Below are 16500 nucleotides of genomic sequence, written 5' to 3'. Positions count from 1 at the left end.
TAGGAGATATATATATATTATAGAATATATATATATATATATAATCTCCTATGTAATAATTCTCACCTCCAACGTTCTGAGGCTGCAGAAACACATGCATCTCAAATGTCCACTCAAACTACACCCAGAATATGCCTCTTTCAAATATGTAGTGTTGTTTTTCTAATGTGTTATCTATATAGGTATTGTATAAAAATCAGGGGGTTGATATTCAGCACCCACTTAACTAGAATCTTACCAGGCTAAATAGTGCTGACCAGCTCAGATGCTGACATTTGGTGGAATTTGTTGTTTGTAAAGGAGGATGGAAGGTTTGGTGTCCTCTCAACTCATGGAATTCTTTCATTCAACATTCCATTCTACATAGCTATCAATCTGGGTTCAGGACCTGCATGTAGCACAGAAACTGAATTAACCACCCTGATATCCAATTTCAGGAAAAAACTAGTTAGGAAATTTTAATTTTTGCAGTTTGGACATGTCCAGTGCTTTGATACAGCTGATCATTGCATTTTACTAAGCTTGATAGATCATTTTGGTATTTGTGGTACAGCTTGCAGTGTGCACTGTGATATTCTTGAAAACAGAACGGAAGCCAAAGAAACAAAACAATAAAGTGGAACAAAAAGATATGAAGGTACCCAAGAGAAAGAAACCCCCAAATCACTAATGTTGAAACGCATACCAAGAAATGTAGATGGAAAGCGATGACCACAAATGCTCACAGTCTAAGCAATAAGTTCATGGCCTTCAGGCCCTGATGTTGGAGGCAGACTTGGATGTTGTTGCAATCACGGAGACGTGGCTCAATGGTTCCCATGAATGGAATGCAAACATACCAGGCTATAACCTATTTAGGAAGGATAGAGAGGGTCATAAAGGTGGAGAGTAGCTTCTGTATGTGAGGAATGATATCACAGCGACTGAAATGACAGGGACCTGGGGAAAGGAAGAAGCGATATGGATCACCTTAAAAAGAGAGGATAGAACTTCTGTCCACGTGGGTGTTGTCTACAGACCTCCGACACAATTGGAGGAATTAGATAAAGACCTGATCGCAGATATCATAAGTTGGGAAGCAAGAGAGAGGTGCTGTGCTGGGAGATTTCAATCTGCCGGATGTAGATTGGAAGGTTCCGTCTGCGGAATCGGAAAGAAGTAGAGGGATCGTGGATGTTTTCCAAAGTGTTTCGCTCAGACAAATGGTGATGGGACCCACGAGGGAGGGAGCAACACTGGATCTGGTGCTCACAAATGGGGATAGTGTGTCAAATATCCGAGTGGGTGCCCACCTGGGCAAGCAGTGACCATCAACAGTTTTGGTTTGATATAACAGCTAAAGTGGAGAGCGGCCACTCAAAACTCAAAGTCCTGGATTTCAAGCGTGCTGACTTTAGTAAAATGGGGGAATACCTGAGGAAGGGAAATGATGGGCTGGGAGGAAGTACGAGAAGTGGAAGGACAGTGTCTAGGCTGAAAGAAGCTATAAATAGGGCCACAAACCTTTATGTAAGGAAAGTAAATAAAAGCAAGAGAAAAAGGAAACCGATATGGTTCTCCAAGCAAGCGGTTGAGAAAATAAAGGCTAAAGAGTTGGCGTTCCAGAAATACAGAAAAACCTCAAGAAAAGGAACACATGGAGGAATACAGGATGAACTGAAAGAAGCCAAGAGAGAGATACGACTGGCAAAAGCGCAAGCGGAAGAACAAATGGCTAGAAATGTAAGGAGGGGTGACAAAAATTTCTACAGGTATATTAGTGAAAGGAGAATGACTAAAAAGGGAATTGTGAGACTAAAAGATACTGCGAAACCGCTATGTGGATAATGATGAAGAAAAAGCAAATTTGCTAAATAGATACTTTTTGTTCTGTTTTCACAGAAGAAAAATCCTGGAGAAGGACCGCGATGGACTGGAAATAGTACAAATGAGAATGAAGTGGATAGAGCACCGTTCATGGAAGAGAGAGTGTGTATCAACAACTTGAAAAGCTAAAGGTGGACAAAGCCATGGGACCGGACGGGATCCACCCCAGGATATTGAGGGAGCTCAAGAGAGGTTTTGGCGGGTCCTCTTAAAGATTTGTTTAATATATCCTTGCAGATGGGAGAGGTTCCGAGGGATTGGAGAACGGCGGAGGTGGTCCCTCTTCCAAAAGGGAAGAAAGCTGGAAACTACAGGCCGGTAACCTCACTTTGGTTATTGGAAAAGTAATTGAAGCGATGCTGAAGGAAAGGATAGTGGAATTTCCTGGAAGCCAATAAGTTGCAAGATCCGAGACAACATGGTTTTACCAAAGGGAACATCGTGCCAACGAATCTCATTTAGTTCTTTGATTGGGTGACAGGAGAATTGAATCAGGGACGAGCTATGGACGTAATCTACTTAGATTTCAGCAAAGCTTTTGACACGGTTCCCCACAGGAGGCTCTTAAATAAACTGGATGGGCTGAAGATAAGACCCGAAGTGGTGAACTGGATTAGGAACTGGTTGACGGACAGAAGCCAGAGGGTGGTGGTGAATAGAATTCGCTCGGAGGAGGGAAAGGTGAGTAGTGGAGTGCCTCAGGGATCGGTGCTGGGGCCGATTCTGTTCAATATATTTGAGTGACATTGCCAAAGAGTTAGAAGGTAAAGTTTGCCTATTTGCGGATGATACTAAGATCTGTAACACCCGGGAGGGAGTGGAAAACATGAAAAAGGACCTACGGAAGCTAGAAGAATGGTCTAAGGTTTGGCAATTAAAATTCAATGCGAAGAAATGCAAAGTGATGCACTTAGGGAATAGAAATCCACGGGAGACATATGTGTTAGGCGGGGAGAGTCTGATAGGTATGGACGGAGAGAGGGATCTTGGGGTGATAGTATCTGAGGATTTGAAGGCGACGAAACAGTGTGACAAGGCGGTGGCCGTAGCTAGAAGGTTGTTAGGCTGTATAGAGAGAGGTGTGACCAGCAGAAGAAAGGGGGTGTTGATGCCCCTGTATAAGTCGTTGGTGAGGCCCCACCTGGAGTATTGTGTTCAGTTTTGGAGGCCATATCTTGTTAAGGATGTAAAAAGAATTGAAGCGGTGCAAAGAAAAGCTACGAGAATGGTATGGGATTTGCGTTACAAGACGTATGAGGAGAGACTTGCTGAACTAAACATGTATACTCTGGAGGAAAGGAGAAACAGGGGTGATATGATACAGACGTTCAAATATTTGAAAGGTATTAATCCGCAAACAAACCTTTTCCGGAGATGGGAAGGTGGTAGAACAAGAGGACATGAAATGAGATTGAAGGGGGGCAGACTCAAGAAAAATGTTAGGAACTATTTTTTCATGGAGAGAGTAGTGGATGCTTGGAATGCCCTCCCGCGGGAGGTGGTGGAAATGAAAACGGTAACGGAATTCAAACATGCATGGGCTAAGCATAAAGGAATCCTGTGCAGAAGGAATGGATCCTCAGGAGCTTAGTCGAGATCGGGAGGCGGGGCTGGTGTTTGGGAGGCGGGGATAGTGCTGGGCAGACTTATACGGTCTGTGCCAGAGCTGGTGGTGGGAGGCAGGGATAGTGCTGGACAGACTTATACGGTCTGTGCCAGAGCCGGTGGTGGGAGGTGGGGCTGGTGGTTGGGAGGCGCGGATAGTGCTGGGCAGACTTATACGGTCTGTGCCAGAGCCGGTGGTTGGGAGGCGGGGATAGTGCTGGGCAGACTTATACGGTCTGTGCCCTGAAGAGGACAGGTACAAATCAAAGTAGGGTATACACAAAAAGTAGCACATATGAGTTATCTTGTTGTGCAGACTGGATGGACCGTGCAGGTCTTTTTCTGCCGTTATCTACTATGTTACTATGTTCAGTGGATTTCTAAAATGTAGACACTATCAAATAAAGAAGGCTGTTTTTTTGCCTCCATCCTTATCCTCAGTTTGTGGTGTTGCTCAGGACCCCCCCCCCCCCCCTTTGATGATGGTTTCACTATATAGTTTACTGGAATCCAGAGGTTTTAAGACCTTCATATATGCTGATGATGTTACCATTATATTCTACTAGTAAAAAAGGCCTGTTTCTGGCTGAAATGAAACGGGCGCTAGCAAGTTTTTCCGCGGAGTGTGTATGTTTGAGAGAGTGTCTGTGAGAATGACTGTGTGAGAGACAGAGAGTGAATGTGCAAGTGTGTGTGTGTGACAGAGTGAGAGTGGGTGCGAGTGTGTCTGTGAGAGTGTGTGTGTGTATGTGAGAATGAGTGTGTGCGAGTGCGTATGTGAGACAGTGAGTGTCCTCCCCTCTCCCCCCTGTCAGGTCTCAGGACCCCCTCCCCTGTGGTGTGAGGACCCCCCTTCCCTGTGGTCTTAGGGACCCCCCTTCCCCCCTCTCTGTAGTGTTAGGGACCCCCCTCTGTGGTCTTAAGGCCCCCCTCTCCATATTGTACATAATTAACTTTGTATGAACTTGGTTGTTAATAGTGTGTTGAACTGGACAATGCTGGCACATTTAGACTGACTGTGGACAGTCATAAAGGCAGGCCCTACCTCAGTATTCAATATATATCTGTGAAATAGTAATTAAAAAAAATAAAAGCAAGACCATTTTTATAATAACCACTGCATTCCAGAAAACAAAATGGAGCAAGTTCCCACATGCTATCTTTTCCTTTTGATGTAGGCACAGGAAAAAAAAACGATCTTAAATTCTCCAGTTTGAACCTAATTAATGTTTTCTTTTTAATTGTACTTATAAATAGTAAGTCTGCTTGTTAAGTACCTGATTCTCATAACATGATTTCTGTTTTGGTGGGCCTTCAGTAAGTGAAAACATCTGCGGCACGAATACAGGGAGTCCCTATAGCCAACCCCTCCAAATGACACAACACTTCCTATGCTGCACATATAAGTGAGATGAAATAAATATGCTACCAATAATAAAGAACGACAACTTGTATTCAGCAGCTCAAAGGCTTGCTTGACTTACCTAAGTGGCTTCAACTGATGACATTATCCCGCCTTCTGCTTGCTTCAATGTATGAAGGAGGTTTAATAGACAAGAGTGGAAGTGAGCCTATCTAGTCCACTGTAAGCAAGGAAGCCAATTTGGTTAATCTTTGTTTCCACTCCCCCACATCGTCGTCATTGCAATACACTGAAAACAAAGCAAGCAAACCTATGAGCTGCTGCAAGGAGGAAGCCAATTTGGGTAATCTCTGTTTCCACTCCTACGCACAGCCGTCATCCAGTACACTCAAAACAAAGCAAGCAAACCTATGAGCGCCCTCAACGTCATCACGTTGTGACGCGAGGGCGAAGCAAACACTCATGGGCAAATTTCAGTCTACACCACCATGAAATTAGAACATTGGGAGATTTGAGGCTTCATTAGAACGTTGGAGTTGCGAATTATGTGTGGATGGGGCATGGCTGAGGGTGGGTCTATGAGTGAGGGTGAGTGGTGCTGACAGCCTAGCCTACAAACAGTACAGGTCTTCAGTGCTTCACTGCCACGGAGTGAGCTTTGGAACGTTGGAGGTGAGAATTATTATTATAGATTTTGGGAGAATTTATCAGAGATCTTGCCTACCATCAAATCTGTCTTAAATCTGATGGAATCCTGGACCACTGAATTCAAATTTAAACTTAACAAAGACAAAGACAAATTCCTGATTCTGACTAATCCCTATCACCCTGTGGTTATTCAGATAATATAACTTGCCCATTAGCTACTACTAAGAAAATCCTGGGTATAATCTTTGACCAGATCTGTCCTTTGGACCTCAGGTGTCTAAGGTGGTGTCTTGTGTCTTCAATTCACTGTAGAGATTGAAGCAATTACGCCCTTTCTTTTCAAACTCTGTCTTCCATTCTTTGATCCAAACATTAGTCCTTTCCAAATTTGATTATTGTAATGTTGTTTACTCAGGTTTGAAGTGCTCTTAAGGAAATTACAATCAGTGAAGAATACTACTGCCCACCTTCTGTGTGGAGCTCCCTGCTATTCTATGGTAACTCCTCTCCAGGTTAAATTTAATTGGCTTCCAATAAATTCTAGGATCACCTTTAAGCTTTGCGTACTTGTTTACCAAATTTTGTATGGCTTATTGCCTAGTTACATGCAGAACTAGATAGAACTGCCTCCAAGATATGCTTTTCCTATATCTAGGGAGTATCTCATGTTTCACAATCCCAGTTGTAAGGATCTTCACTCAACATCTATTCATAGTGTAGGTTTTACCTACCAAGCTTCTAAGATGTGGAACTCTTTGCCCAATGTATTATGTTACTGATTGTCTATTATTTTGTAAGTTGCTGAAGACATTTCTATTTCATCAATCCTTCACCTGCACTAGTGCTTGTTAGTTCTTGAGCATGTTAGGTATCATGTTTTGGTTACTGTACATTCTCTCCAAAAGACATTACACGATGTGATACCTGCAAGCAAGCCTTCTCCGGAGTAGCCCCCACACTTTGGAATGCACTCCCTAAAAGGCTCCGCTTAACACAAGACTATCTCTGCTTCAGGAAGCAGGTTAAAGCTTGGGTCTTCAACCAGGCCTTTAATGGAAGAAGTAACTAACTTGTTAGTCTCACTCACACACACAAGGAGTGACACGGGCTGCACATACTGCAGCAGTACATGTTTGTCCACTTCTTCGCTAGCTGAGATAATATTTAACCATATCTTTGACCTTTCTTTAAATTAGTCACCTTACTTTCTAACTCCTCTTACTCTCTTACCTTGTTGGGCAGACTGGATGGACCATACAGGTCTTTATCTGTCATCATTTACTATGTTACTATCAGGCTTATTTTCAAAAGAGAAGGGCACCCATCTTCCAACACAAATCGGGAGATGGGCGTCCTTATCTCAGGGTTGCCCAAATCGGCATAATCGAAAGCTGATTTTGGCCATCCTCAACTGCTTCCTGGCACGGGGACAACCAAAGTTCATGGGGGCATGTCTGCACCGTAGCGAAGGCGGGGCTGGAGCGTGATTAAGAGATGGGCGTCCTCGGCCGATAATGGAAAAAAGAAGGGTGTCCCTGATGAGCACTTGGCTGACTTTACTTGGTCCATTTTTTCTTGCGACCAAGCCGTGAAAAGGTGCCAGAACTGACCAGATGACCACTGGAGGGAATCGGGAATGACCGCCCCTTATTCCCCCAGTGGTCACCAACCCCCTCCCACCCTAAAAAAAACTTAAAATTTTTTTTTTGCCAGCCTCAAATGTCATACCCAGCTCCATGACAGCAGTATGCAGGTCCCTGGAGCAGATTTAGTGGGTGCAGTGCACGTCAGACAGGCAGACTCAGGCCCATCCCCCCCACCTGTTACACTTGTGGTGGTAAATGTGAGCCCTACAAAACCCACCTGAAACCCACTGTACCCACATGTAGGTGCCCCCCTTCACCCCTTAGGGTTATGTACAGTGATGTACAGTTGTGGTGGGTGGGTTTTTTTTTTTTGGGGGGGGGGGGTTGGGGGGCTCAGCACCTAAGGTAAGGGAGCTATGCACCTGGGAGGAATTTGTGAAGTCCACTGCAGTGCCCCCTAGAGTGCCCGGTTGATGTCCTGGCATGTGAGGGAGACCAGTTCACTACGAATTCTGGTTCCTCCCACGACCAAAGGGCTTGGATTTGGTCATTTTTGAGATAGACGTCCTCGGTTTCCATTATGGCTGAAAACTGGGGACGACCATCTCTAAGGTCGACCATCTCAACATTTAGGTCGACCATCTCTAAGGTCGACCTAAATGTTGAGATTTGGGCGTCCCCGACCGTATTATCGAAACGAAAGATGGATGCCCATCTTGTTTCGATAAGATGGATGCCCATCTTGTTTCGATAATACAGGTTTCCCCGCCCCTTCGCGGGACCGTCCTGCGAGGACTCCCTCATGAAAAATTGGGCGCCCCGCTCGATTATGCCCTTCCATGTTACCTATCTATATGTTCCATCTTTGCTTATACCCTACACTGTTCTATTAAATATTGTGTTGACATTGTAAGAATTGTTATTTTAATATTTTTACTGCTGTAATTGCCTATCACTCATGTTTGATTTATTCTTACTGTACACCACCTTGAGTGAATTCCTTCAAAAAGGAAATAAATAAATCCTAATAAATAAATATATAACTCCCGATCACTCTCTCCCTTCCTCTCTCTTCGCTACTCAATCTCTGCACAATACTAACTGTATCTAATATCTTGTAATGACATTGTTAACAACATCATGTAAGCCATTTTGAGCCTGCAAATAGGTGGGAAAAATGTGGGATACAAATGCAATAAATAATAATAATAATAAAATAATATATATGTCCAAGCCATGATTAGGGTACAGACCATAGAAGTCTGCCAGCACTGGCCTTGTTCTCCAACTACTGAAGCTGAATCTGTCCAGCCATGAGACCGTCACAGTCTGCCCAACACTGGCTTTGCTTATTAATTACTGGTGTTACCATTTAACCACTGCTACACTTCTCAATAATTGGTGTTGCCATCTAATCACCTCTAAACTTGTTTGGTTCCATACCTTCTATATAGGATTCCTTTATGTTTATCTCATGCATTTTTTAATTCTTTTACTATTTTCTTCTCCACCACCTCCCATGGGAGGGCATTCCAGACATCTACCACCCTCTCCATGAAAAAGTACTTCCTGATGTTATTCCTGAGTCAGCCCCCCTGTAAACTAAATTTGTGTCTTCTAGTTCTACCACTTTTTCTCCTCTGGAAAAGGTTTGTCTGTATATTAATACCTTTCAAATATTTGAATGTCTGTATCATATCACCCTGTCTCTTCTTTCCTTCAAGGTGTACATCTTCAGGACAACAAGTCTCTCCTCATACATCTTGTAGTGCAAACCCCATACCATTTTTGTCGCTTTTCTCTGAACTGCTTCAAGTCTTTTTATGTCCACAGCAAGGTGAAGCCTCCAAAACTGAACACAATACTCCAAATGGAGCCTCAACAATGACTTGTACAGGAGCATCAAAACTCCCTTTTTTCTGCTGGTTATACCCCTCTCTATGCAGCCTAGCATCCTTCTGGCCACGCTTTGTCGCATTGTTTTGTCATCTTGAAATCCTCAGACACCATCACCACAAGGTCCCTCTTCTGAGCTATGCTTATCAATCTCTCTCCTCCTATCTCGTGAATCTCCTTTGGATTTCTGTCCCAAATGTATCACTCTTCACTTCTTTTGCATTACATTTTAACTGTCAGACTTTTGACCAATCTTCTAATTTTGAAGATCTTTTCTCATGTTTTCTACTCCCTCCAGGGTATCTACTCTATTGGCTATCTTTGTGTCATCTGCAAAAAGGCAAACTTTTCCTTCTAACCCTTCAGCAATGTCTCTCACAAATATAGTAAACAGAATCAGCTCCAGTACCAACCCCGGGACACTCCACTACTCACCTTCCTTTCCATCGAGCGAATTCCATTTACCACCACCCTCTGTCGCCTGTCAGTCAACCAGTTTCCAATCCACTACATGTACATGCTGCATATGCCTTTAAGTAACCCTGGCAACGCTATAGAAATGCTAAGTAGTAGTAGTAGTAGTAGTAGTAGAAGTCAGATCCCCTACTGTAGTGCTCCCAAGCAACAGGTTTAGTGGAGTCCAAATAAAAGTTGAGTCTGCGACATATTCACAGCCACAGATGGAGGTGAGCTTGGTGACATCAGACAAGGATCCATCTCTTTTAAATCAGAGTCCCCACCTCAGTACACAGCCGCGGGTGCTTACCCAAAGAGGTATGACGTAAGAGGCAGATTCAGCCCCTATGGAGCCATTTGAGTTGCAGAGGAGCCAAGAATTTTGCTTTCCTTAAATTTTGGGGAAATGGAAGATCAAAGGTGCAAGAGCAGGAGTAGGGCAAGTTTCTCAATTGAAAGGCCCCATGGATCAACAAGTGAGCATGGTGAGAGGAACTGCTTCTGTTGGATCTAGTTCTGTCTCTTGTTGAATCTTCTCTCACATTGGGTAAACAAACCCTACCCTCCAAACCTGCTGCAATATTAGAGAAGTATCTGTCCTCATTAAATGAGACGCCTCCAGAGATAATGCTTTGTGTAGTGCCACTTCTCATTTCTACTAAGGAAGGGAGTAGCAGCAAACCTTTCCCTATTCCTGTTACATTTATGCCTGTTACAGAATTCAGCTTTAGTTCTATTTCAAATAAAGCTGAGGTGACTTTGAAAGATGTTCGGGCTACAATGACTTGATAGAGAATGCTATGCAGGGTCATTTGGCTCAGTTGTGTTACTTTTCTGAAGAAGCATCTGCTAAGATTTCTGAGCAAAAGAAGATCTCTGATGTTGTGGAGCATCTAATTAAAATGCAATCTTAATGCTCTGTAATGCAATTAGCACTTGTTGCAGCTATAAGGACTGTTTATCTACTCATTTACATTTAAAGTTGCATTGCAGCATTATATAGTATATATCACAAAGGCCATGGCAAGGTTCAAACCCTCCACATTTCTAGTTTTTATTTTAGCCATCTTGCATTTCTAGAGCTGGGAGCAGACCTGAAATTGTAAGACAGCTAGAAATGTATTTTTCTGGTAACTACCCTTCTAAGGCTGTAGAAATTTGTGGCTTGACATTTGGCCTATCCAGCTTATTTTCGAAGGAAATCGCCGGCCATCTTCCGACACAAATCGGGAGATGGCCAGCGATCTCCTGAACCCGGCCAAATCAGTATAATTGAAAGCCGATTTTGGCCAGCGCCAAACTTCAATGCAGGATACAGAAGGTGGGACAGGGGCGGGATGGAGGCGTGGTTATGAGATGGCCGGCTTCGTTCGATAATGGAAAAAAGATGTCCGGCTCTAATGAGCATTTCGCCGGCTTCATTTGGTCCATTTATTTTTAGGACCAAGTCTGAAAAAAGTGCCCCAATTGACCAGATGACGACCGGAGGGAATCGGAGATCACCCCCCCTTACTCCCTCAGTGGTCACCAACCCTCTCCCACCCAAAAAAATTAAAATATAACATTTTTTTGCCAGCCTCTATGCCAGCCTCAAATGTTATACCCATCTCCCTGACAGCAGTATGCAGCTCCCTGAAGCAATATTTACTGGGTGCAGTGCACTTCAGCAGGTGGACCCAGGCCCATCCCCCCTACCTGTTACACTTGTTTTGGTATATGTTGAGCCCTCCAAAACCCCCCAAAACGCACTGTACCCACATGTAGGTGCCCCCCCTTCACCCCTTAGGGCTATGGCAGTGGTGTAGAGTTGTGAGGAGTGGGTTTTGGGGGGCTCAGCACCCAAAGAAAGGGAGGTATGCACCTGAGAGCAATTTTTGAAGTCTACTGCAGTGCCCCCTAGGGTGCCCGGTTGGTGTCCTGGCATGTCAGGGGGGCCAGTGCACTACAAATGCTGGCTCCTCCCACGACCAAAAGGCTTGCATTTCGCTGGGTTTGAGATGGCCAGGCCAGGTTTCCATTATGGCCAAAAACCGAAGCAAGCCATCTCTAAACCTGGCGATCTCAACATTTGACCTAAATGTTGAGATTTAGCCAGCGCCAACCGTATTATCGAAAGAAAAGCTGGCTGGCCATCTTTTTTGATAATACGGTTTGCTCCGCCCCTTTACGGCACTGGCAATATAGATGGCCGGCCATCTATTTGGCCGGCGCCATTCGATTATGCCCCTCTATGTTAACTTGGCCTGTGCTAACTTGTGATAAGTTGCTTGTCAGCAACCAAGAGTCAGAGACCCCTATGACTGAGGACAACGGCAGTATCCAGATAAACAATCAAAAGGAGAAGTATGTGGGTTTAGGTAAAATTGTAGCTCCAGCAAGAGGGTGTGGGCACTATCATAGTGACTATGCATAAGTGGTATATAGGTCCACCATTATCTAATGAAAACGTATGCTTATGTACATGACAGGCCCTAACTGTCCATGCAAATAGGGAATAAATGATAGGAGTTGGAAGATGAAAGAAAGTGCTAGAACAGGATTCACCATAAAAGGAAATAGGATGTTCTGGAAAGATGCATATTCATTAGGTAGGAATGGTAATTAAGAAAGGAAGAAAAGTTATATAACAGGAAACAGAACTGAGGATGGAGAGCCTCAGTGTGTCTATACTAGCAGGTAGACATATTGATAGCTCCCAGGGAAAACTCTTTTTCTTTGCTACATATTATACTCTATTGGGATTTTATTTGTTAATATTTCAATAATTACTTATTGGCTTCTTTGAATAAACATTTATTAAGTCTAATATTTATTTGGAAGCCAGAGATTTTCTTGCCTGGGGTTCTGCCTGGGGGGGGGGGGGGGGAGATTACTCGAGAGTCCACCCTCCAGGAGACCTTCAGAAGGCTACTCCTGTCACAGAGGAAAGGACAGGAGTGCAACAGGAATACAATTAAATATGGAATAAAAGACACATTTCTTTAAAAAAAAAATACAAGCTACCTTTTTTCCGCCTTTTTTACTTTTTTTCTGTTTTCTTCCCTTCTGTCTGTCCACAGCCAGTTTCAGGTTTTTCAGTTCTTGCCGCATCAGTTCATCCACCTGCTCCAAAGGAGTTAAGGGTGAAGATATCTGTTACTTAAGTAATTAAACATTTCCACACCCATATCAATGAATAGTGGCATTTTCCTTTCTCATAGAATAGTTTACATCAAGGTCTCATGCAACCTACTGATTAGTATCATAATAAAATAAATAATTCTGTGCATATCTGGTCTAAATGAAAGATATCTATCTTCAAAAATATTTATATCATCAATTAGAAACACAAACTGAATACAAAACACTGATTAATAAAGATTTGGAGCAAATTCATTTGATACCTTGTGCTTATGCTGAGATCTTATGATCCATCTAAGGCATTTTTGATATCTTACTTGAAGGTATGCCAACATATATCCAATTTTATTTCTCTGTTGCTTGATTCTAATATATATGCCCCCTACTGCCTCTCTTAGGGGGTCTTTTACTAAGCTGTGGTAGCATTTTCAGCTTGCAGTAGAAATCAGCTGGAGGTAAATGCCAAGATACCCATTATATTCCTGAGGGCATCTCAGTGTTTAGTGCCAACTGATTTTTACCGCAAGCTAAAAACAATACTGCAGTTTAGTAAAAGACCCTGTTAAGAAATTAAATTGCTTTCAGGAACATGAGTTGAACAAATCAATTACTGTGAAAAGATGGAACAAGATGCTAACCAGTCTTGGACTGCACCTTAGGGCAGTAAAGTTAAATTTGATACAGTTCTAAAATTCTTACCAGAGAGTACTAGATACCACCAAAATTATTTAAGGCAGACTTGGAGGATTCTGGAAATTGTTGATACTGTTTGGGAAAGAAGGGCTACCTTTTACAGCAGTATTTCACAAGCCTCTTATGGAGGCACATCAGTCTAACTCGGTTTTCATAAGTGCCACAAAAATATATATAGGAGATAGATCTGCATACATTGGAGACCAAGTGTATATAATCCTCTCTCATGAATACCAGTATTTATTTTGGATATCCTAAAAATCAGACTGGTTAGGTGTGCCTCCATAATAGTCCTAAGGCAATGTCCAAAAATCAATAGCTTTTGACAAATATAGTAAATACTAGATGATAAAGATATATATGGCCCATCTATTCTGCCCAGTAAGATCATTAGGGTTGTAATTGTTGCTGCATGCAGGTTAGACCCCATGTCTTTATTCAGTGCTATAACTACTACTCTGTGCTGGTCCCTCCATTCACCCCCCATGATTTCTTGAAAAGCACAAGTCATTTCATTGCTGTTTGGAGCTGAAGTGCTTTTCCTTGCTATATTGAGATCCTCCCTGTAAATGCTACTCCTTTTTGAATTCCATCACTGTTTTAGTCTGTAACATCTTCTCTGAGGGTGCATTCTAGGCATCTCCATGACCCCCCCCCCCCCCCCCCCCAATGTTTTCTGACATTGCTCCTCCTGAGTCTACCTCCTTGAAGCTTCCTTTCCTTCGGAAAAGGTTTGTTTGTGCATTAACAACTTTATAAGTAATTAAATGTCGATATCTTTTTATAAGAAAAATCAAAAACAGGAAAAGTACAAACATTAAACAATAACACATGAGGGGCAATCAAAAATGATATAATGGGGAAGCATCAAGGATATACAGAGATAAATCATATCTATTGTATCAGGGTGAATGATTAGAGGATTGTAAATATTGAGAAAAAGCAGACCATTTCTTAGTAACATTCAGAGAAGAACTTGATTTTTTAGCAATGTACCGTTCATACTTATATATGGAGGATAATGAATTCCACCAAATCTCATATTTAACTAAGTCTAAGTTCTTCCAAAATGCAAACAGAGTTTTAAAGCTATATCAATTAGGGTGTTAAACATGGAGCAATCATTGTCAGATAGAATATGTTGAAAACATACACTTTTAAGTAGTAAATGTTTAAAGACATGTGGCATTAGAAATACTAAAGATATGACATATGGTTTTCCACACCCTGAACCAGAATAATTGAACATGGGGACACTGAAATAACATATGTTTCTATGAGCCAATCGATTGGTTACAAGACCAACGTAATTTTGAAAGAGAAGAGTTAGTGTGATATGATCGGAGAGCTGTCCAGTATATTCTGTGAAGGAACCCCCCCCCCCCCTAGAGATTATGCAATAGAAGAAGATCTGGTAGACATATATACAGGACCATAAAGTTTCCCAAACATTATCAGGAATAGGCTGGGAAATATATTCCTCCCAGCATTTACATAAACCTGTGGTTTTAATTGGTGTGGTGTTTTTAAAGCATTTGTAAATATAGGAAACTACGTGTCCAGTAGATTGTAGTTGGAAGCAAATTTTGATGATATCAGGGGTTCGTGAAAAGGTTGTAAATGGGGGTGGGGGGGGGGGTTACATTTCTTAATACTGACCATAACTGAAGCCATTGAAAAAATAAGGATTCAGTAAGTGTTTATCAAGTATTCTCCCTTTTTCCTTCTAGGGTATTCACATTAGCCACATTAGGTTCCAAGGCTCATCTTGATGTTTTCTGATATAGACCCACACCTTTCTGGTTGGATCAATCAGTGCTGGTCTAAGGCAGGGGTGACAGGGGCGACTGCATACGGCCTCATGCTCACAGGGGCCCCGAGGTCGTGGTCGGCTGGTCGCGTCCCTGTCATGTTGCAAACCTCCACCCCACTCCCACAATGTTCCCCAATCTCAGTGGCGCCATTCGAAACGCGTCCCCACATTGGTGGTCAAAATCGTACCCAAGTTGCAAACCCCCTGCCCTGCTCTGCCCCCACAATGTTTCCCATGTGACATGCCTAACAACATAACACCCCTCTGGGCCTCTTGAGTCTCTCCCCTTCATACTCCCTTGGAATGGGACTCCATAGTCAGCATGTACAACATCAACATCACTGCCTCAGCTACCTGCCAGGTTCCCCACACCTAGCATAGTCACTTACTGTTCTGATGCCTGGACTGGTCCGCTCTGCAGATGCAGCCCAACCCCTTTACCTACCTTTGGTGTGTATCATCCAAAAAACCAGGCCAGATCAGGATTGTGCTCGATGCTCAGTTTCAAGGAATTTCAAGGTCAACAATGTGCTGTTTCTGGGTCTGGCATGATCAACAGCCTATTAGGAGTCTTGATTTCCTTCAGAAAGAACCCTATTGCCAGAACAGCAAATATTCTATTGCTTTGTTGTACACATAAACTACAGATTATTTGAGATGCTTGTGGTGCCATTACAATGACATCAACCAGGAGATCGCGGAATACAGAATGAGAGTTCAAGTCTTTGATAACAGTCCATCACCTGCAGTAGTAACCTACGGGCTTAGAAGGCCAGCCCAAGAGGGAGAAAAGGAATATGGTACAGATGCCAGACATTTCACTGAGAGAGACTTTTATGTAGATGATAGTTTGAAGTCCTTATCTACCAAAGGAGAAGCCATTGACTTGCTAAGGCAAACAATGCTGGCAGAGGCCAATCTGAGATTTCATAAAATCATCTCTAACAGTCCAGAAGTAATGAGAGCATTTCCTGCAGAGGATTTTGTCAAAGATTTAAAGGATCTAGATCTAAGAGTAGACACACCTCTGCTTCAGAGAAACCATTGGTTATATTGGGATTTGAAGAGAGACATTTTTACCTTTCAAGTTTCCACCCAAGAGAAGCCATAAACATGCAGAGGTGTCTTGTCTACAGTCAATAGTCCTGAACGACCCACTGGGGTTTGTGGCTCCAGTCACCATTCAAGGAAGATCCCTACTGAGGGAGCTTTCCAAAAGATTGCGTTGGAGGCAAAAACACATAGTGAAATTTGATTTTAGGTATATTAAAAGCAGGAAGCCGGCAAAAGAATCGGTTGGACCATTAGATGACCGAGGAGTAAAATGGGCGATCATGGAATACAAAGCCACAGCGGAGAGATTATATGAATTCTTTGCTTCGGTCTTCACCAAAGAAGATTTGGGAGAGATACTGGTGCCAGAAATGGTATTCGAAGCTGACGAGGCAGAGAGA

General features: G+C 42.9%; 1 protein-coding gene across 1 annotated transcript in view; it reads right to left on the bottom strand.

The window, feature by feature from the left end:
- IQCA1 (IQ motif containing with AAA domain 1) overlaps positions 1 to 16500 on the bottom strand; it is an 827164-nt gene that overhangs the window by 337941 nt on the left and 472723 nt on the right. The window contains exon 11 of the mRNA XM_030209164.1: positions 12424 to 12522. Coding sequence (XP_030065024.1) covers positions 12424 to 12522 — 99 coding nt within the window. The remainder of the gene's footprint in view (positions 1 to 12423; positions 12523 to 16500) is intronic.

Source organism: Microcaecilia unicolor, chromosome 7 (assembly GCF_901765095.1).
Source record: "Microcaecilia unicolor chromosome 7, aMicUni1.1, whole genome shotgun sequence".
Classification (NCBI taxonomy): domain Eukaryota; kingdom Metazoa; phylum Chordata; class Amphibia; order Gymnophiona; family Siphonopidae; genus Microcaecilia; species Microcaecilia unicolor.
The sequence above is the reverse complement of the archived record's forward strand: the minus strand, read 5'-3'. Positions and strand labels throughout refer to the sequence as shown.